This window comes from Gopherus flavomarginatus, chromosome 2 (genome assembly GCF_025201925.1).
Source record: "Gopherus flavomarginatus isolate rGopFla2 chromosome 2, rGopFla2.mat.asm, whole genome shotgun sequence".
Classification (NCBI taxonomy): Eukaryota; Metazoa; Chordata; order Testudines; family Testudinidae; genus Gopherus; species Gopherus flavomarginatus.
Genome location: NC_066618.1, coordinates 75,759,847 through 75,782,880, shown reverse-complemented (window position 1 = coordinate 75,782,880; position 23,034 = coordinate 75,759,847). Strand labels below are relative to the sequence as shown.

The 23,034-nt window shown below is 42.7% G+C and overlaps 1 protein-coding gene across 1 annotated transcript in view; it reads right to left on the bottom strand.

Annotated features, from left to right (window-relative positions):
• ZCWPW2 (zinc finger CW-type and PWWP domain containing 2) overlaps window positions 1-23,034 on the bottom strand; it is a 104,488-nt gene that overhangs the window by 67,678 nt on the left and 13,776 nt on the right. The window contains exon 3 of the mRNA XM_050938520.1: window positions 10,191-10,305. Coding sequence (XP_050794477.1) covers window positions 10,191-10,305 — 115 coding nt within the window. The remainder of the gene's footprint in view (window positions 1-10,190; window positions 10,306-23,034) is intronic.

Below are 23,034 nucleotides of genomic sequence, written 5' to 3'. Positions count from 1 at the left end.
AATCTAGTCCTGCTTAATCTAGTCTAGGTTAGGACTAGATTACAGAGCACAGCAGCAAGGTCCACATGGACACCTATATGTGCAGCAGGTTAGCGTATGGTAGATTTACATCCCCACTTGCTGTGAACTAAATGTCTGTGTAGACAAGCCCATAGAGATAGGAGGCTGAAAATGGAATGAGAATTTTAAGACTTCTGCAACAAAAACTATGTATTCCTCCTTCAGAGACAGTCAAAATCTACTGAGTAGCTAGCTAGAGAACACTAGTTGCAGGACTCTCACAGGAGAGGACTATCAGTTTGTCTTGTAATGTCCCTGGCAGTCCTTGCCAAGTCAACAGCATATAGTTGCAAAATGTTCATATGGAAAAATCTGAAAGATTGGAAAATCCTGCTTCAGAGCTTTCTTCATTCTACCGTCCCTAAAAGGATCATTGACAGTCTCTATTAGAAGTCTTTGTCCCACTGGGCCAGGAAAGACATGGGTCTAAAACACAAATTATGGCAGGCCTAATGCTTGTTATGTCAAAATTTATTCTCAATGGGGCAACGTTATTATGGCACCGAGCCTCCAGTCTCTTTCCACTAGAGTTTTACAAAGCACCAATAGTTTTTCTTCGAGTGATTGTTCACATCAATTCCACCACGTGCCTGGTGCTCAAACTTTTTCCCTTAGCAGCTCCCATCGGGTCAGCCAGGGAGCCCCATGGAGTGGCTCCCTCAAGGCACTCAATATATGACCCTGCTGACTTGACCCCTGTTTGGTTTCTTCTTACCATCTGTGATGGCACTGGAACTGTTAGTTTGCTCACCTGCAAGTCTTCCCTTAGCCATTCTTAGTTTTCTTTTTTGAAATATTTCTTTATTTTCTTGTTAGTTATTGTTAGCAGTATAGTCAGTGAGTAGATCGTTCTCCTCACCCCGCCGTGGACTCTGGGGCATGCCTCAAGCCCAAGGATTTAAATCTTACACTCTATTCAAGAAGACTATGCCAAACAGTGACCCTTACAACAACTCGTGCTTGAGGTGTCTCGGGGAGGCACACCAGTCTGCGTGTTGCAAGATCTGCAAGGCTTTGAAGCCTAGGACTAGGAAGGAACGCGACTTCTGTTTGAAACAACTACTGATGGAAGCCGCACTCCATCCTGCAGCACCCGACCGCCAAGTCCCGGGCTTGAGCTCGGAGCGCAGCACCCCAGTGTCGGTTCACGAACCAGTACCAAGGAAGGACTCTGGTGCTAGAGATCCTTGGTACTGAAGATCCCTGGCATCGCAGCACAGTGTGGTGCCCCGGGACCACTCAACATCTCCGGTGTCCCTTAACTGCCACAAGAAGGCCGACAGAGGGAGCTCTCCTCAGAGAGCGAGACCATCGGGGAGACCTTGCTGCCCCAGAGGACAGACTTAACTTCCAAACAGCAAGACTCTGTGTGGTCGACTCCAGCGACCCAGTCGGCACTATTGAGTCCAGCACCCAGTGACTCTCTGGCAGGGCTTGAATTGGTGGAGGAGTTGGAAGCTCCCTCCACCCCAGATACTTTCGAGGTTGCAAGGGACCTGGTAGAAAGTACTCTCTCTCAGCCCCCTGCTGTTAGAGACAAGTCCCTGGCACCACTTACCTGGGTACCATCTACAGGCAAACCGGCACTGATGAGGCCATCTTCCTCTCCAGACTGACACCATTCATGGAACCATTCCCAGTCTTCTTCACCCCCGACACTGGCCACAGCACATGACAGCAAGACCCAGGGAGCGCGTTGCTCGGAATCTCCAGCACCGCGGAATTGGCACCAGTCACAATCACCCTCTATTGTCCGATATGGCACCAGAACATAGGAGCCACTCCTCAGCACCGGACTTGCAGCACTGGTTTTAGTGGCAGGAAGGCCAACACCATTCGTCTATACAGTTGTTGTGGCACCCATCTCTGACTTCCTCCTCGCAGCACCAAACACTGGCGCAGAGATCCTCAGCACTGCCGTGGTCATTGCCCTCAGGATCCTCAGACTCTGAGGACAGCTCCTACTACTCACAGCATAGTAGGCACAGGTCAGACAAGTGTGAGAGATACGCTTCTTTGTCCTGGCAACCTCAATGGCCATCTGCTGCACAATGGCCCTTCTGGACCCCCCGGGCTTACCATCAGGCCCAGGGTACCCCTTCCAGGGTGTCAAGGTTCCTTCCCCACTCTGAACTTTAGGGTACAAATGTGGGGACCTGCATGGACACTTCTAAGCTTAATTACTAGCTTAGATCTGGTACACTGCCACCATCCAGAATTTCAGTGTCTGGAGCACTTTCTGTCCCCACAAAACTTTCCCCTCCCTGGGTTGCCTTGGGGGACTTACCAATTCCCTGGTGAACACAGATCCAATCCCCTTGGATCTTAAAACAAGGAAAAATCAATCAGGTTCTTAAAAAGAAAGCTTTTAATTAAAGAAAGAAAAGTAAAAATCATCTCTGTAAAATCAGGATGGAAAATACTTTACAGAGTAATCAGATTCATACAGCCCAGAGGTACCCCCTCTAGCCTTAGGTTCAAAGTTACAGCAAACAGAGGTAAAATCCTCTCAGTAACAATGGAACATTTACAAGTTGAGAAAACAAAAATAAGACTAAAACGCCTTGCCTGGCTATTACTTACAAGTTTGAAACATGAAAGACTGATTCAGAAAGATTTGGAGAGCCTGGATTGACGTCTGGTCCCTCTTAGTCCCAAGAGCGAACAACCCCCTCCCCCCCCAAAAAGAGCACAAACAAAAGACTTCCCTCCACCAAGATTTGAAAGTATCTTGTCCCCCCAGTGGTCCTCTGGTCATGTGTCAGGCAGGTTTACTGAGCTTCTTAACCCTTTACAGGTAAGAGAGACATTAACCCTTAACTATCTGTTTATGACATAGGGTTTCTAGGTCCATTATATCGGGGCATCACCAGGCACAGTCACCAGTGGACAGAACCACTCCTTGTACCACAGAGGTGGCTATTTCCAGACTACCCCCGCATACTACAGAGGGCACATCAGAACCAGCCCCAGACCCACCTTCATCCAGGGTCCTGTCAGCCCACGCTGAGCCACTTGGCACACGCATCCCAGGACCAACCTGAGCATGTAGTGTGCCATGATGACCCTGTGTCTCCACTGACCTCTTCTTCGTCTTTGACTAATGAGGAAGTGGCAGGGGCCTCAACTTCAGGTCCTCTGCCCATGGACCACAGGGCCCCCCAGGACCTATTCCGTCATATTACCTGTAATATAGGCCTACAGGTGGAGGAAGTCATTGAGCCAGAGGACCTAGTGGTGGACATTGTTATGCCGGAGGCCCCTTCCAGAGTGGCGTTACAGTAATTAAGACTATTGGCAACAATTATAGTGTTTTGTGGAAGACTCCAGCCTCCATTCCACTGACCACCAGGGGTGTGGAAAGAAAATACTTTGTTCCCTCTAAGGGCCATGAATTTTTGTTCTCCCACCCTTGCTCCCTGGTGGTCTCTGCAGTGAATGAGAAGGAGCGTCAAGGTCAACAAGTACCAGTTCCTAAGGCCAAAGAAGCCAAACGGATGGACCTCTTTGTCAGGAAAATTTATGCCACAGGGGGTCTACAGCTGAGGATAGCTAACCAACAAGCTATCCTCAGCAGGTATAATTTTAACTCACGGGACTCCATGTCAAAATATAAGGAGTTATTTCCCACTGACTCAAAGACTGAGTTCTCAGCTCTAGTTGAGGAGGGGAAAACAGTTGCCAGAACATCCCTGCAGGCCCCACTTGACTTGGCTGACTCTGCGATACATACCATTGCCTCGGGGATGGTCATGAGAACAGCTTGGCTCCAAGCATCTGGGCTTCCCCTGGATGTTCAGCAGATCCTGAATCACCTTCCCTTTGAGGGTGCAGGGCTGTTTTCTGACCAGATTGATTCAAGGCTTCACAGCCTTAAGGACTCCAGGGCAATCATGAAATCTCTGGGGATGCTCCACCCAGAGAAAGCCCTTCAAGCCTCAGCCAGTGCAACAGCAGAGGCAATACCAACCCAGCCCTAGGCAGGATACTTACCACCGGAGGGGCAGGAATTCATGACGTAGGCCTTCCAACCCTCCCACAGGCCGAGGGCAGGGCCCAACCAAGCCATCGTTGGGACCAAGCAAGGGTTTTGAAGGGACGCCTGAGGATGGTGTACCAGCCACCACCACGGATCCTTCCCCATGTTTTTTGAACCATCTCTCCCATTTCTACCATGCATGGTCCCATATAACATCGGACAGCTGGGTTCTTCGCACAGTAGAAGTGGGATATTCTCTCCAATTCTGCTTCCCCCCACCCCTCTTCAGGGACCCCCTCATGATCAACTCCTTATCCAGGAGGTGGAGGCGCTCCTTGCCATGGGAGCGGTGGAGGAGGTTCCTCAGGAGCTAATGGGCATGTAATTCTACTCCTGTTATTTCCTAATCCCCAAGGCAAAGTGGGGTCTCAGACCCAACTTAGACCTGCGAAGACTTTGTCAGTTCATGGTAAAGTTAAAGTTCTGCATGGTCTCCCTGAGCACAATTATCCCTTCTCTGGATCCAGGGGACTGGTACGCTGCCCTTGACATGAAAGTCACATATTTCCACATAGCCATCTGGCCATCCCACAGACACTTCCTGAGATTCATTGTCAACCACATACATTATCAGTTCATGGTGCCCCCATTCGGGTTATCAACAGCCCCTCAACAGCCCCCCGGATGTTCACCAAGTATATGTCAGTCATCGCAGCCTCTCTCTGAAAGAGACAGGTGCAGGTGTATCCCTACTTAGATGATTGGCTCCTGCAAGGGCGCTCCAGGGAGCAGGTGGAGTCCCCTGTCCGGTTAGTCTGAGAGACCTTCCACAGGCTGAGTCTCCTCCTCATTGTAGACAAATCAACTCTGTCACCCACCAATGAACAGAATTCATTGGAGTGGTGCTGGACTCAATTCAGGCAAAAGCCATCCTGCCACAAACCAGATTCCAAACAAACACAGTCACACATCATTCAGACACTCAGACAATACCCCCTGACCACCGTGAGGACATGCCTCAGCCTCTTGGCACACATGGCGGCATGCATCTATGTGGTGCAGCACACCAGGATGAGACTCAGACCATTCCAGGCATGGCTCGCTACGGCTTATCGCTCGGGTTAGGACAGTCTAGACTTGGTAGTAACAGTACTGCCATGAGTCCTAGGTACCCTAGGATGGTGGTTGGACACTCGCATGATCTGCAGAGTCCCATTCAACACCCCTCAAACATCCATGACCTTCATAAGGGACGCGTCAGACCTCAGTTGGGGGGCACACCTAGGACACTTACAGACTCAAGGCATGTGGTTGCAGTCCGAGATCCTGCTCCACATTAACATAAAGGAACTCAGAGTGGTAAGACTAGTCTGACAACCCTTCCATACAGTATTGCAAGGTCACTGCATGGCGGTGCTGACCGACAACACCACCGCTGTGTTCTACATAAACAAGCAGGGTGGAGCTTGCTCCTCCCCTTTCTGTCAGGAGGCTCTCCACCTGTGGGAGTTTTGTGTAGCCCATGCCATTCACCTGGTGGCATCCTATCTTCCAGGAGCACGCAAACCACCTCAGCAGGCTCGTTCTGCAGTCATGAGTAGTCTATCCGAATGGACATCATCCACTCCATCTTCCAGATGTGGAGATGTGGGGATTTCCCCAGGTAGACCTATTCGCCAGGTAGACGTATTCGTCCTTCCAAGCACACAGCCCAGGATCAATCTTGGATGTGTTCATGATGCAATGGAGGAACCACCTACTGTATGCCTTCCCTCCAATACCAGTCGTCCATAAAGTTGTCCTCAAGATCCGCAGGCACAAATCAGAGATAGTTCTGCTCGCTCTGGTGTGGCCACGCCAACGTTGGTACACCACACTTCTGGAGCTGTCAGTCAGCAACCGCATTGCACTGCCACTCCTTCCTGATCTGATTACGCAGGACCACGGCTGCCTGCTTCACCCAGACCTCCAGTCCCTGCACCTCACGGCCTGAAAGCTTCATGGTTAAATGCAACAGAGCTCCAGTGCACGGAATTGGTGAGGGAGGTGCTCCTTGGTAGAAGGAAACCTTCCACCAGAGCCACCTTCCTGGCCAAATGGAAACATTTTTTGTGCTGGTGTAATCTCAGTCAAGTATCTCCACTCCAGGCATCTATACCATTCACCCTAGACTACTTCCTACACCTGAAGTGGCAAGGTCTGGCTGGATCATCTACTAAGGTGCACCTCTCAGCCATCTCAGCTTTCCACCCCTGAGAGTTGGGGTGTTCAGTCTTTGCCAGTCCTATGGTGGGCCATTTCCTTAAGGGCCTGGAACACTTACATTCTCAGTCACGCCCACCGATACCAACTTGAGACCTCAATCTGGTCCTAGCTAGGCTTATGGGAGCCCCATTCAAACTACTCGCCACATGTTCCCTTCTGTATCTCTTGTGGAAGGTAGCCTTTCTGGTTGCAATCAGATTGGCCAGGAGGGTATCGGAGCTAAAACCATTAACCTCTGACCCCCCCACACACACTCTTCCACAAAGACAAGGTACAACTCAGGTCGCACCCAGCTTTTCTCTCCAAGGTAGTATCCCTATTCCACCTCAGCCAGGACATTTTTCTACTCGTTTTCTATCCCAAGCCACACACCAAAGCACAGGAATAGAAGTTCCATTCATTAGATGTGTGGAGGGCATTAGAGTTCTACACTGAGTGCACAAAGCCTTTCAGGAAGTCAAACCAGCGGTTTGTAGTGGAGGCAGATCAGATGAAGGGACTTCCAGTCTCCTCACAGTACATCTCTTCCTGGATTACGGACTGTATCTGTGCCTGCTATGACCTCACCAAGATCCCAGCCCTGGCTATAACAGCCCACTCAACAAGGGGTCAGGCCTCTTCCACCACTTTCCTAGCCCTGGTGCCCATCCAAGAGATCTGCAGAGCAGCTACCTGGTCCTCGGTACATACCTTTGCCACCCACTATGCCATTACACAGCAGGCTAGAGATGATGCAGCTCTTGGTAGAGCAGTGCTCCAGTCAGTGATTCCTTAATTCCGACCCCACCCCCATGGGAGAACTTGGGAGTCACCTAATTGGAATCGATGTGAACAATTACTCGAAGAAGAAAAGACGGTTACTCACCTTCTTGTAACTGTTGTTCTTCGGGAGGTGTTGTTCACGTCCATTCCAATACCCATCCCCTTCTTCCCCGCTGTCAGGGTAGCCGGTAAGAAGGAACCGAAGGGGGGTTGAGTTGGCAGGGTCATATATTGAGCGCCATGAGGGAGCCACTCCAGGGCGCTCCCAGGCTGACCTGACAGTAGCTACTAAGGGGAAAAGTTTCTGATGACCATGCACACAGTGCACGCACACCTAATTGGAATGGATGTGAAGAACAACAGTTACAAGAAGGTGAGTAAACCGTCTTTTATCTTCATATACTTACTAAGCATTATTGCTTAGATTTGGTTTTTAAAACAGGAGCAGTTTAAAATTTACTTGTATTATAAGCAGCAAAGAGTCCTGTGGCACCTTATAGACTAACAGATGTTTTGGAGCATGAGCTTTCGTGGGTGAATACCCACTTCGTCAGATGCATGTAGTGGAAATTTCCAGGGGCAGGTATATATATGCAGGCAAGCTAGAGATAATGAGGTAGTTCAATCAGGGAGGATGAGGCCCTGTTCTAGCAGTTGAGGTGTGAAAACCAAGGGAGGAGAAACTGGTTCTGTAATTGGCAAGCCATTCACAGTCTTTGTTTAATCCTGAGCTGATGGTGTCAAATTTGCAGATGAACTGAAGCTCAGCAGTTTCTCTTTGAAGTCTGGTCCTGAAGTTTTTTTGGCTGCAGGATGGCCACCTTAAGGTCTGCTATAGTGTGGCCAGGGAGGTTGAAGTATATAGCAGACCTTAAGGTGGCCATCCTGCAGCCAAAAAAACTTCAGGACCAGACTTCAAAGAGAAACTGCTGAGCTTCAGTTCATCTGCAAATTTGACACCATCAGCTCAGGATTAAACAAAGACTGTGAATGGCTTGCCAATTACAGAACCAGTTTCTCCTCCCTTGGTTTTCACACCTCAACTGCTAGAACAGGGCCTCATCCTCCCTGATTGAACTACCTCATTATCTCTAGCTTGCCTGCATATATATACCTGCCCCTGGAAATTTCCACTACATGCATCTGACGAAGTGGGTATTCACCCACAAAAACTCATGCTCCAAAACGTCTGTTAGTCTATAAGGTGCCACAGGACTCTTTGCTGCTTTTACAGATCCAGACTAACACGGCTACCCCTCTGATACTTGTATTACAGAACCTTTTCCTGGTCTAGAGGGTACACAAGCTCTCCCTTCCCATAAAGTGATTTAATTTGGCTAAGTTGAGTCCCAAAGGAGAAAAGATACTCAGGGAGTGTTTAGAAAAGGCTGTTTGTGCAAAACCCAGCTAAAGTGTTACCTGTGAGGTTCTGAGATGTTAACATTTTAATAACAGAAGAAAAGTTCCCATGGCAAAATAAATGGCATTACAGCTAACTTTGGGGTCAATGAGTTAGTGCCAGACTGGAGAGATGCTGTGGCATTTAATATTACACAAACTGAAATTCTGCATTTTGAGTAAAAAAAGCCAAATACCAAATACATATATAGAATCTTTAGAACAGTGCTTGACTGTGTCCAGCTTTGTGCAGGTATACAGGGGGATGAAGATAGAATACAAGGATCCTTCATTTACTAGCGTCCCCGGTCTGAGGGTGAATACAAGGACTGTTCTAAGATAATGCTGTTAATAGTGCTAGTTTCCCAGAGCGGATGGGAAGAATTCTGGTCCTCCAATGTTTTATACACTCTGCTAGCCCAGTTCAGGCAGAGTGAACATCTTGTCAAACAGTACTGCAGTAATTGCACTCTAGGAGGCACTGTATACACCTGAAAAACAATATTACCTGAGGTTGGTAAATCTACTCATAGCTGTCTAGCATGGGTTGGGGCTTAGAACTACATTTGGATAACCTCAAAGTATGCTGTCAATTTGTAAAACAACATGTGTTTACATCATAATTTTAAGTCTGATGAGCTCCTAGAGGATTAAATAATGCAGGATGCACAATATGGAAATACAGCTACAATGCACAAGACTCCTGTTTTTGATGAACATGCCTCACTACTCTTAGCTATCAGCTACGTGTATCCTTAGCATGTTATCTTTTTATTAATAATATTGTACTAATTAGTTTAATTGTGATGGTTAATGTTATTTCTCTGGATTTATAGAAAAATAAAAAGTAGCACTCATCCAGAGCACTAGGCACACCGACCCACATTACAAGAACAAAAAACACTAAATAGCTAACTCCCCCAGCTCTGAAAGTCAACAGAACTTTACTGCTTACAGAACAATAAAAAATTAAAGCTAACCTAAATGTTAACTGTGAAGATGTTTGTCTGCAATATTCCAAAAGAAGAAAAGAGCATATGGTTGTTTTCATGTAATTTAACATTATAATTTAAACAAAAGTTTAGATCAATTATCTAAGACAAAAGCAAGCCAAAAAGATAATTTTAAAATAGTTTTTTTCAGAATGGTGCTAAAATGATTTCCACAGTTTCCCTAGCCAGATTAGCACTCACTGTGCTATCAATCTCTTCACAAACTATAGACTATAGTGCTATAGACTACAGACTGGTTCTGGAAAAAAAAATATTAACCATATACTTCCTTTTGTGCTTTTTTTGCCTTTTATGGTTTATGCTTACATAAAACAGGCTAGTTTTTAAATTTCAGGCTTGTAATAAACTTAGTCTTATGAATGACAAGATCCTTTTTAACCAACCAATTTAAAAAAAAATCTTAGACAAGAGTAATTGCACATCACTTTCTCACTAGCCGTGCAAAGTAATTTATTTTAATAATACTCAATTATAAATTACTTGTGAACCAACATCTCCTTTCAATACAAGGGCATCCATGAAGGAAATCCATTGGGAGTGAAACATATATTATACAACACACACACACACACACACACACACATTACATTTTTCCTATTATAATAATAGCATGTTCTCAAAAAGAAAATCTTCCAACATTATGACTGGAAAAAAACCCTCTGCATATGACTATAACTTTATTTACAAACAGTGCTGAAAAATATGGATTATACCATTTTCTGATAGCTGGCACATTTCAAGTCTTTGCAGAGCAGAAAGTATAAATAATTTATTTGCTTCTTCCAATGCACTTTTATACCATTTCTTTTTTCTCTTGCATTGTTCTGGCTATGGAAATAAAGAGAAACTTTTATTAAATATCTTATTGTTACTCAATTTTTCTACACTTTGCATGAGTCAAAAAAACAAACAAAAATATTGTACTTCAAAAATATTAAATAATGACTAAAAAAGAATTCTAGACCACAAAGCATTTAGATAAACTGAGAGAGGTCTAATTCAAGATAAATGCTTCTGTATCTATTTCTTGTAAATTACTCTGGGTGCAAAGGATAGAAATTTTCTAGTATTTTTTTTTTTGTAATTGGGCCCCTTTCAACATAGAACGTGCATTCCAAAGTGCTGCAGAGAGCACAGTTCTGTAGCTCTTTATTGTGTTTAACTTCCCACTTAATGAAATCAACATTTCGAGTCTATAGGGACTGAAGAATGAAACCCCAAAATGATCTTAATTCACCAGAATACTTACAATATCATTCATAAACCCTTTATGAATCACTCCTACAGAAAGTTTATCCTGATCTATAACAAGATGCGACTACCTAATTTTTATCTGAAAGAACTACCTGACTACAGTATTAATACTGTCTTGTAAAAATGTACTAGGCCAGGAAATACCTACTATTCCAGTCTGTATGATTTGTGTAAACTTTGCAAATGTAGCCTACTTGTATTGGGAGATGGAAAGTGCTCTCTGGACTAGTTATTTGGAGAGGAGAAAGTGAGATGATGTGGTGATTGTGTGGGTAAGCACAAGAAAGGAAGAAGAGAGAACATGCATTTGTGGAAGGAGGTGGTGATGATGGAAGGAGTGCTGCCACTGGGGGAAGGTGAAGTGGTAGAGGCACCAAAAGGATGCCACACAGCATGATGAAGGTAGGTCTGTTGAAGACTCTCTTGAGGCTTCTTGGATATCCTCCTCCAGTTCTTTGCAGCCTTGATCTATCCTCACCTGTATTTAGGTTGACCAGATGTCCCGAAGTTTTGTTGTTTGTCCCACGTCCCGACCGATGTATGGTTGGGATGCCATTTGTCTCGATATTTTGCCCTCTGGCTTTTTTTTTTTTTTTTTGGCACTTCAGCCGTGGCGCCCCCCTCCATGTGTCCCAATATTTTGTTCTTGTCATCTGGTCACCCTACCTATATTCTGGATGCAGAGAATGAAACAGTAAGAAGAGTACAGATGACTGAATTTTGAGAGGGCTACTAAAGGCAGCTCCTAGAGGAGCTGGCAGCACAGTCTACAGATTAAGCACCAGATTCCACCCAACTGCTCAAGTAATTTACTTGCTGTGAATGAGCAGAAGCTGCAATACTGCATATATGGAAACACACGGAACATTTTAAAATAGCACTTTAGCCCTTACATAATATGCAGTGAGACAGATTACTATAAAGGAAATTGATATCTTAGAAGAAAAAACAATTACAAATGTTTGATGTAAGAGTGAAATTTATTCTTGGCGTACTATCCTCAGTCCCAGAATGCATATATTCATATATGGCAGAAACACGTTTACAAGGAACATTTTCTTTAAGTATCACGGCAAATCCATCCTGAAGAAAATGGTTTTATCTTGTTGCTAGGGCCCAGTATTTAAATCTGCATCTTATCCATGCACATTCAGAAGTTGTAGTGTTTTCGTTCTCTGTGATAAAGAATACTGAATACTGCCGATGAACATCTTATCTTCTACCAACATCCAAGCTGTTTACTGGAGCTTTCCTGACTATTTTTGGGCTCTTTATGTCAAGAGATTTTCTTTATGGGAATATGCAGAAGTGATTGAAAAGAAAGGTCTGAGAAAAATGGTTACTAAGCTTTCTGTAACTGTTGTCTTTGAGATACATTACTTATGCCCATTCCAGCGTAGGTGCGGGCTCGCCCCGAGCACAGCCGCCAAAAAGTCTTCCCTCAGTAGTATCCATCAGTTCAGTTCTGGTGTCCCTTGGAGTCGCGCAGTCATAGCACCAGTATAAAGGGTCCTGCTAAACCACAGCTCCCTCACTTCCTTCTTGCCAGCCAACTCCAACAGAGGGATAGGAGGGAAGATCTTGGAATGGACAAGAGCAACATATCTCGAAGAACAAGGTACAGAAAGGTTAGTAACCATTTTTTCTTTTTTGCGTGCTTGCTCCTGTGCATTCAATATAGGTGACTCTCAAGCAGGTGAAGGGTTCAGAGATTATTGACATGCTGATTGCAATGCCACTCGGCCAATTACATCATTGTCTCTAGCCTGCTGGGTGATGGCGTAGTGGGAAGCAAAAGTGTGAACTGATGACCACATTGCTGCTCTACAAATATCCTGGATAAGAACTTGTGCTATGGATGCTGTCAAAGATGCTTGGGCTCTTGTGGAATGTGCTATCAGGGCAGGAACCTTTGCCAGGTCATAGCATGTGCAGATGCAGGATATGATCCATGATGAATTTCTCTGGGCTGAGACAGAAAGACCTTCCATTCAGTCTGCAATGGCCACGAATAGCTGAGTAGTTTTCCAAAATGCAAGGCCAGCCCACAACATTTTGGCACCTGAGGCAGGGAACTCAAATAACACCACCATGCCCCATTGCTTGGGCCAAAACTTTGAAAGGTCTCAATTCTTCCTTCTTCCTGTTCTTTTCCTCTCATGGTACTGCTCTGCTACCTACCCCAATAAAGGAGAACTAACAACTTAAAATGTTTCCTTAAAAATTTTTAAGTAAACACGTAACTTTCAAATGCCTGAACAGCAAATGTAACTTTTCTTGTCTGCAGAGTAAGCACTGGCATTTTTATCTGTTTGAATAATCAAAGTGATGCTTTCTGTGCCTTCTTGGTTGCTAAGATTTGAACTGCTTCCTGAAGGTCCACAGTCTGGGCCAGCTCATGCTCTACTGAGACGGTTGCAAGGCCAACCAGCCTCTCCTGTATCATTGTGGAGCATAGATGTGTTTTTATTAACTTCAGCTTGGAGAAGCTGCGTTTTCCACTGGCAACTGTTACAGGAAGTGTAAGAAGCATGCACAAAGCAACAAAAGCATTTGAAAAGAGGGTGGTCATCTTACTTGTGCGCATATATTCCAGAACAGCCTTTGGAGTTGATCCTGCTGAAATGTATCTTGAAAGGGCTTTCAGTTCATTGCCAAAATCACTCGCATCAGTATCGCTCATGTCATCACATGTCAACACTGTCTCTAGTGCGCTGCATTGCTGGTGTAGGTCTTCTTTAGGTATAATGAGGAGTTTTGGAATATCATACAATGTCCCAAATATACTGCTGTGCTCCTTGAACTGCATGAAACATTCTTCAACTGCACAATCTAGTACCTGGTTAAATAATTCAACTTTGAATTGTTGTTTGGGGTCTCTTATGGGATTATCCCATGCCTCATAATCAAAATGTCGTCTTCTTTGGTGATTCTTGTATTCTTGAAGGGGTAGAGGGAAAGCTTCAGTGTGAAGTTCCCTTGCCAACTTCTGTGCACTCTTCAGAACATTTTGAAATCCCTCATCTGACCAGTAAGACTGTAGGTATGATTTTGCTTTATCCAGTTGTTCCATTGCTCCACATATATCAAGGTCAACACCTTGGAGTCTCTCGCTTATAACATTTATTTCAAACAGTATGTCATGCCACAACACTTAAGCCACATAGAAATTTGAAGTGATGTATGTTTCTGGTGATTCCATTTCCCTCTGCCACTGTTCTCCCATGAACAGTTCCTGTCATAGCATTATCCTCCATAATAGCGACTATGGCATCATCTATCTTCCCAATTTGATGTTTGATAGGCTTTATCGCCTCCACTCGACTTTCTCATCGTGTGGCACTCAGTGGTTTCAGTGTCAGAGAGGATGTTCCCAGATGTTGCTTCAAAATTTGCAATTGATGAGCTGATGCAGAGAAAAATACATAGATGCTTTCAATTACATTAAAAAATTTAGCAGCCTCACGAGAAACTGATGCTGCATCATGGACCACCAAGTTCAATGAATGGGAACTGTATAGGACAAAAAAAGCTTGAGGGTTTAACTCTCGGATCCATGTCTGCACTCCTCTGTTCTTTCCTCTCATATTGGCACCATTATCATAGGCCTGATCTCCCATGTCAGCTACCACAATTCCTGTATCTTCCAGCTTTTTAAGAAGCACTTTTGTCATACCAGCTCCTGTAGTATCATCAATGTCAATAAAGTCTAGAAAATGCTCTCTGATAGTCACCGTTGCAGGGACATTTTCACTAGATTTGGTTGTTGTTACAAAATGCACCATTAAAGTCATTCATTCCGTATGGTTGATTTCAGGTGTGCAGTCCAGAATAACAGAGTAATATCTTGCTGACTTCAGATCTGCCACAATCTTCTGTTTGACTTTGTTGCCAGTAACTGTATGATCTCATTTTGAATTGTTTTTCCAAGGTAGTGGTGTGTGTACATTTCTTGGGTGGTGGCTCTTCTTAGATGCTGTATTCCGGAGCATCTAACTCAGCCATCAGCTCCACAATTTTAAGGACATTTCCATTGTTTGGCACATACTGATGATCCTGAAGTGCCACACAGTGCTAAGTTTTGGGTAGCAAGCACTCTCACAATGGTAATGAGGCTACATCTTCACTACCCACCAATACGGCGGGTAGCAATCGATTGCTCGGGGATCGATAAATCGCGTCTCATCTAGATGTGATATATCGATCCCCGAATGTGCTTATATCGATTCCGGAAATCCACCAACCCCACCGGAGTTGCGGAGTCGACATGGGGAGCCACGGACATTGATCCCGCACCATGAGGACGGTGAGTAATTCGATCTTAGATACTTCGACTTCAGCTACGTTATTCACGTAGCTGAAGTTGCGTATCTGAGATCGATTTTCCCCCATAGTGTAGACCAGCTCTGAGCCTTTTTAGAACGTTTTGCCAGTAAAGAGACTCTGATACAATCTTCTCCTGATGCTGATCATCTATGGTGGCCTTTAACCTTAATCTCATCGCAAGCTCTTTCCACCTATGGAATGCTCTCTGGTGATTTACTGCCTTCTCATGGCATGCCAGATTTCTAGCCAGATTTTTCCAGTCCTTTGTTCCTGCAGAACCCAATGTGGCTGGAACATTAGATTGGAAGAATTTGCAACAAAAACAGTATGTAGCATTCTGTGTTTTTGAGTACATAAGCCATGGCCTCTCCACTCTGACACCATTGGGGATTTCACACCAGTAACATGTTGGATGGGAACTTCTATTTTCATTGTCTTTGGGAAACATGAAGATTTTCACTTGCTATGGCCCATGCAGTACAAGGAAGTCCCTCAGGCTACTGCTCAAGAGGGTCCACAGTCCTGGATCATCTAGACTTAAGGAATTAAACTCAGCAGCAGCTGTTTCTTGCGCCTCCACCACACTCTTCTCTGATCTACACTTTTTTTCAGGAATGTGCATGGTTACATCCTTTTGAGATGGAGATATGGATGCTGCAGTAGCTGCCAGGTCACCTGCACTCTGACTAACTGTAAGATCAGGCATCTCGTCACCACTCACATCCTCACTAGGGCCAGAGAGCTCACCATGAACATTTGTTTCTATGTATCTCAGGAGACCTCCTTCCTGCTTAGATAGAAACGCTTCCTTTGCTTGCTTGCTTTTTTTTTTTCTCTCCTGAATGCTGCCTCAGAGGGGCATTTTCTTCTTTCACTCATGACTGCTGTTCTGTGCCAGCTATAGTGGCTCTCAACATTCAGTTGAAGGGGACAAATAAGCAGACTTGTAGCAGGGCCTGAGTGAGGGAAGATATCAATGTCTTAAGGGCCTAACTGGGTCCTATTACTTCAGTTGACTGCCTGTTCTCCTCAAGTGGGTTCAGGGAAATAGCAGGAAACAGGAAGCTCCTTGAGAAGCAGGTGTTAAATCAGTCCCAGCTCCTGGGGGTGCTAGAAAGGTGCACAAGAGGCTCTTCCTCTCTCTCCCTGCAGCTTCTGCTGCTTTCTGTTATTCCCTCTCACCTTTTCTCCTGCCTGCCAGTTATGTCTCTTGTGCCCAACTTCTTCCAGCACAGCACGCCACCATCTCTGTGCATCTAGAGCAGAGAGAATACATATGCACCAGCAGCAGACAATTTTCTACATTCTGGGTCCTAGTGGCATCCCCCCCACAGTCTGGCACCTGAGGCAGCCGCCTCAGTTCGCCTCATGGTAAGGACAGCCCTGCCGAAATGGCTTAGTACTTTCTATGTAGAAAGCCAGTGATGTCTGATGTCTAGCGAGTGGAGCCTTTGTTCTTCTCTGTTGACATGTGATTTTGGATAGAAGACCAGTAGGAAGATATTCTGGCTTATATGTAACTGTGAAACCTCGTTTGGAAGGAAAGTTGGATGAGGATGCAAATAGACCTTGTCCTTGAAGGATACCATGGTTCTGGAGAATATGGTGGTTCTGAAGTCTTGGGAGATCTTACAACGCTCCTGCACGTGAGCTTCCCCCAGGCACTTAAGGCAGCTGAAATTGGAGTCGCTCACAGGCATAGGCTTATGGCATGAGGCATAAGGCTTAAAAGCTAGAGACCAACGCATGGTCCGGCACTGGGCAGAGACTAACCCTGCTTACCAGGGTTCCACTAAGATAACTAACTACTAAGATCAAGAAATAAATATATACAATGAAAGTTGGAAAAATCCACTGAGAGGGTACTTGTAGAACACAAGGACAAGATAGTTCCAGTGACCATAATGGGTGGTAAGAAGAAACTGAGAGGGGCTGCAGGTTGGCATGACCCTTATACCAGTGCTATAAGCATGCGACTCCAGTGGGCAACAAAGCCAACCCGACGAATACCACTGAGGGAAAAACTTCTGGCAGTGGTGCTTGGGGCAAGCACATGCCTAGTTTGGAATGGACATAAGCAAGCACTTGAAGAAGAGCCAAAGCCTTCAAGTCTAGCAAAGAGCCACTAATTAAAAGGACCTTCTCCTGGCTGATGTTTCTTACTGGTTTGGGCAGCAAAGGAAATGGAGGGAAGGCATAAAGTAGCTCTGCTGCCTATGACTGGGAGAGTGCTCCCTTGTTCTTGTGTGTGCAGAAAACACCTCTGGACTTCAGTATTTTTCTAGTATTTACACGTCCACAGAACACGAAGAAAATATAGCACCAATGCAAGCCTTTTTGTGGCTAAGTGCAACTGAAGAATCCAAGACATTGAAATATTTTATTGAAGTAGATTCCATGGACTTTGATGTCACATCTAACTGTCAACTCAACATCAGATGTGCTTTGACAAATCAGGATATGATTAGTGCTGCAGTTTGCAGATTTCTCAGAAACACTGTCACTATTCTTGGTTCTGGGGAAGTTTCCCAGTTAGCAAGAAATTTCTGAATGTAGAGTTAATGTTTTCCATCATAAGGAAAGTGCACTGATGTTCTAAAGAGCTCTCCAGCGCTCTCCTTTCAACTGCAATGTTTGGATCTCCTTGAATTCAGAACTGGGTTGAAGGACCAGTCCAGCCCCATCTCTTAAGGTTAAGGCTTTAGAAACAAAATCTTGCCTCCTGGGAAGAAAAATAACTCTGTCCTAAAGTCTTGAACAAGGTTTTCTGCATAAACTATACCTTATTGGCTAGAAGTTTTGAGAAAGGTCTAAAAAATGACAACTTGCACAGCTCTACCATTAAAATACTCTCTTTTACCCCAAAAGAAGAAATTGCCTATACTCAAGAAGAGAGAAAAACTACCCAAAAGAAAAAAAAAGAAAAATAAATAGTAATATAGCCTTGGAGACTGCTCAAATGGAGCTCTCTCACAGAATAAAATATTTTTTAATTAACTACATAGTTTGCACACAAGGAACTAATGATAAAAGAACTGTAAAATCTGGAAAAATATTTTTAAAAATTGAGAAAAACATTTTCTTAAAGGCAATATTGAAATTCCAAAATGGAATTCTTTACAAGTTGGTTAGAAAGAAAACTGATGTTAACCAGTGTACCTCGCCAGTGAATAAATGTGTGTCCTCAAGTGGTGAGACAGCTTATCATTTTTAAAACTTTATGCAATGGAGCATTTAGATCTGTCATATATACTATGTGCAGAGAACTATTTGTAACCTAGGAATGAAAGATGCCTGATTTAAATCATGAGTATGTGTTACATTAGTGTATTTATGGATACCAGTGGTACTTTATGTATGTTTAATTTTCTGCTTTGAAAATTGCTAATGAAGTGCTTTAGTACAAGCGTCTGTTAGCTCACATGAGTTAAAACTGCCAATTTTCATTCAATATCAAATTCTGGAGAGAAATCTAACAGCAGTAAAGGCATGGAGTGTTCAAGATATTATATTAAGATCTGAAGAGACATATTTGCAGCAATGTCAAAAAACCTACTATGGATTCCAAATACTGATGAGAAAAGAGATTCACTAACTGTGGGCCTAAACTTGTCTCAGGAATCTACAAGGAGCCCGAAGGCTATCTGCAAACTGTCTGGTTTTGGAACCATGAAGAATAATACAGACTACAGTTCCTCAACAATGTAGTGCCATTTAACTCCACACTCTGCCCAAGGATTAAGTCCATGATTACACTTCCAAGCTGCCATAAATAGCAGTTAAGAAGCTGGTGAATGATTTTAGGTATCCTGACACTACAGAGGCACCTTGATATTATGGCACGGATACAGTATAAAGATCTATGTAGTGACAGATTGGGGCAATTAGTGGCTCCAGAAGGGGAGAAATGCGGTGAGTGATAGCTGAGAATCTGAATCATCAGTATAGGTATTCTGGTGGGCTGTGCCTGAAACCACTAACAGTCCGAGAGAGGGAAGAACCACTGAGCAAAAGATTCTCCCTTTCCCATTGTGATTTGGGGAAGTAAGAATAAATCTCATGACAGTGCTCCAACATCCTCTGCGAAGAGACTCATCAGATCCCATTTCTGGCTTTTTCTCTTTCCCTCCACTGAAATCACAATCCCTGGGAGATGAGGACAGGATAAAAAAAATAATAATAATAAAAAAGAAGGATGCACAAGCTTTCTACCCCTTCGCCAACAGCTCTTCGATTGCACTATCCCATCATGTACAGAGCATCCTCAGGATTGGTCAGCCAAGAGCAGAACAAGGGACTTCTGTCTTAGGATCTCACAGTAAAGTAGGTAAGTGATAAACTGAAGACTGTGCTTGATGAGATGATTAATATGATAAAATAGGCAAAAGGAGCATGATCATTAAATTTTCAAGAAATCAACCATTTTTAATAAGACCATTGTTCAATCTGAAACTTTCCCATGCCAAGGATTAGTGGCTCTCAGGCTGAAAAGCACTTGGGAGAATCTTTGAACTGAAAGTGTTTTTTTCTCACTCACAATTTTTCTTTGGAAAAATTTTAAATCAGATAATTGTTTTGTTACCAATAGTCAAATTATCAGTCAGACCAAAAAAAAGATGGAAAATGTATTGCAAGAAATTTTAAGACAATTTCCACTACAATGCACACTTTGGATTGCAGCCTCAACTTTCTCAAGGTTTTTTAAAAGTGGCTGAAAATCATCTGACAAGCTTTATAATTAAACTGCAAAAAAACTTTCAGACATAGTATATAACACTGCCTTGCAAAATTTGTCATGGTTCATAGATCCACACACATTTTAAAATCTTGGGGACATATTTTTTCCCTACAATTTCCCAGCTGGGATGCAGTTTCCAGGAATAATTTCCCAGTTCCAGGAACTAAAATATGACACATAAAAAAGATTAAGTTAAAGACCATGAGAATGTCAGAGCTGTGAACTGGAAAAAGTTCTGAGTCTTGTGGTAAAACACTTCAAGTAACCTTACTTATTGGCATGATATATTTGTGAGAAAGACACAGCAAATCTCAATTCTTATGACTTAAATGTGTCTTCAGAGCTTGTTCAAAATTAATCCAATTTTTGAGTACCTTTGCTAAAAGATCTGATAGTAAGTAGCAAGCTCTAAATTTCAAAACATAATTTTGAGCAGGTAATTGAAATTAAGCAATAGTAATAATAATAAAGCCTTACATGTACAGCATCTTCCCTTCCAGGATTACAAACTACTTCAAACATTTTGATTAAGCTTCACAATGCTCTTACATGAGAAGTATTGTAATAATTATCATCCTATTTTACAGATGAGGAAAAGACACAAAGAACCTAATGGCTTGCCAAAAACCCAAACCAAACCAAAATAAACACCCTGACAAAAATACCATTAACATGTACCGGTGCAAGAAGAAAAAATGATTCATTTTTTGTATTTTTATTAAACTACTTAACAGAACATTTTCAAGAGTGTATGAACTTTATAAAAAGTTAGTGAAAGTTTTTTTAAATGTCAGGTATATAATTCAAAACTTCTAAGTGAATGCTAACAGACCTTTCTTTATTAATAGTTAGGTTTCTGAGTTGATTTGGCTATTCTGTTTTATAATAAATACTTCTAAATATTAGATGGACAAAGCCAAAGTTAATATTATGAACATAAATAAGATGAAATTGACAATGTTCTAGCTTACATTTTAAGCATCTCTTTTAGCAAGTTAATTTTTTCAAATGAATATTTTAAAACAATCAAATTTAATAGCAGCAAAGAATCCTGTGGCACCTTATAGACTAACAGACGTTTTGGAGCATGAGCTTTCACGAGTGAATACCCACAGATGCATGTATCTGATGAAGTGGGTATTCACTCACGAAAGCTCATGCTCCAAAACTTCTGTTAGTCTATAAGGTGCCCCAGGATTCTTTGCTGCTTTTACATATCCAGACTAACATGGCTACCCCTCTGATACTTGACACAAATTTAATAGGAATATTACTTTATAACATTTCTGGCAATCATATGGACCAAAATGTCAAGAGTTCTTTACTTTTTTATACCGCCAATAACTTCAGATTAATATTTTCACATGGTAATTCACTTAAATTATAAGTTTACTCAATATTTAGTTTTTGTTAATGTATCTTCTGTGGTAGCAATAGTAGAACAAGACCACTTTGAAGTAAAACGAGTAAGCTGTTTCTATTTCTCAATTCTCATTGATATTACTTGCATTTCTAAATATCACTGATAATTAGAAATTAATACAACTGGCAATTGTTTACTTTTCCTTATACACCTCTTGAATTTATTTAAATCAAGCTGGTAAATCCATGCATATAAATAAATGTGACCTTAATGTCATTAGACTGACTAAAAAGCTCATGAAAAAGTTAAGAATTTGTGCTTTCTTATTTCAGTCATTATGACACCTTGATTTTTCCCATTTCCATATGCTTCCTTCATATCCATGGACCACAGAAGATTCCTTAAAAAAAAAAATACGAAGTAAAGGATTAAGAAAAGTCTCAATTTTAAATTCAACATGGAAATGTGTGTTCATGCTGTATTTAAATATAAAGTCTCTCCAGATGAGATGAGCGATGGCTTCTTCCATGAATCTTGGGGGATTTTTTGGAATGAAGGATTAGATAAATCAAGGATTTATGATGTTTTTGGTTTGTAGAGCAAACCTCTTCTCAATATTTCCATGACCCACTTATTTGAGGTAGTGGACGTTCCTCTGAGAAGAGCAGACATCGGCCTCCTAGGAACTGATGGTGTCAGACTAAAGGCCAGAGTCATATAGTCTTTTGCTTGTTACATGGAGGTGCAGTTTCTTCTGGAGATGCTATACTAGTTGGCTTTCTTCCATCTTCCACAAGTCTAGTTGCCTTTTCTGTTATAACCACCAAAAGGTTGTTGAAATCTTTAACAGATCATACAAATTTTTCTCTGCTACTTGGGCAAGGAGTTTTTCTTTTTCTTCCACTATTACTTTAACACAATTGTAAAAGTGTTAAACTGTGTCAACACTAGGTGTTAAGTGTTTCAAATCACGTTAGCCAACTCAATTTAGGTAACAACTTTTAGAAAAACATTCTTCCTAATCTAGGCAAAGCTGTAGTCCTATCCATCTGGATTACTGAATCTAGTTTTCCCCAGATAAGATTTTTTTTTTTAAGAACACAGATTAGATGAAATCAAGATTAGTCATTCAAGCATGCAACTCACTCATTGCAGATGTACTTGTGATTAAAAATTAGGTCTTTAATAACATGTGAAACAAAGAGCACATTCCCAAGATTTGAGAAGGAGAGTCTATCAACTTTACAGTACCAAACTAAAGCCCTATGATTGACCAGATTCTATGACTAGGAGGGCGATATTAGACTCATAGACTCTAGGTCTGGAAGGGACCTAGAAAATAAGAATGGCCATAGTGGGTCAAACCAATGGTCCATCTAGCATAGTATCCTGTCTTCCAACAGTGGCCAATGCCAGATGCATCAAAGGAAATGAACAGGATGATTATCAAGTGATACATCCCCTATCGTTAGTCCCAGCATCTCGTAGTCAGAGGCTTATTAATATTATTAATTCCTTTCAGAAATCTTGTGATGGGGAGATAACTGACATGGGAAACCCTTCACTGGCAAAGGATATGCTGAGATGTCACCGTGAGATGTCAGTATGGAAAAGCTGGGATATTTTGAGTATTTATTGCATTTAAAGTGAGTTATTTGGATGCTGCAAGAGGAGATGGACTGTTTTCCTCTACCCACAGAGGAAAATCCTTTTCTACTTCCAAGTGTAACATTTCAAAGTAAATAGATTTCTAGATAGTAGCAGAATCTCCTGCACCTCCACAGCACATGAGAGCAGATGTACTCACTGTTCTGTGAATCAAAGCATAAGGTGAAGCAACTCTGGATTAGGATGCAAGAGGAGTCTTCTGGAAAGA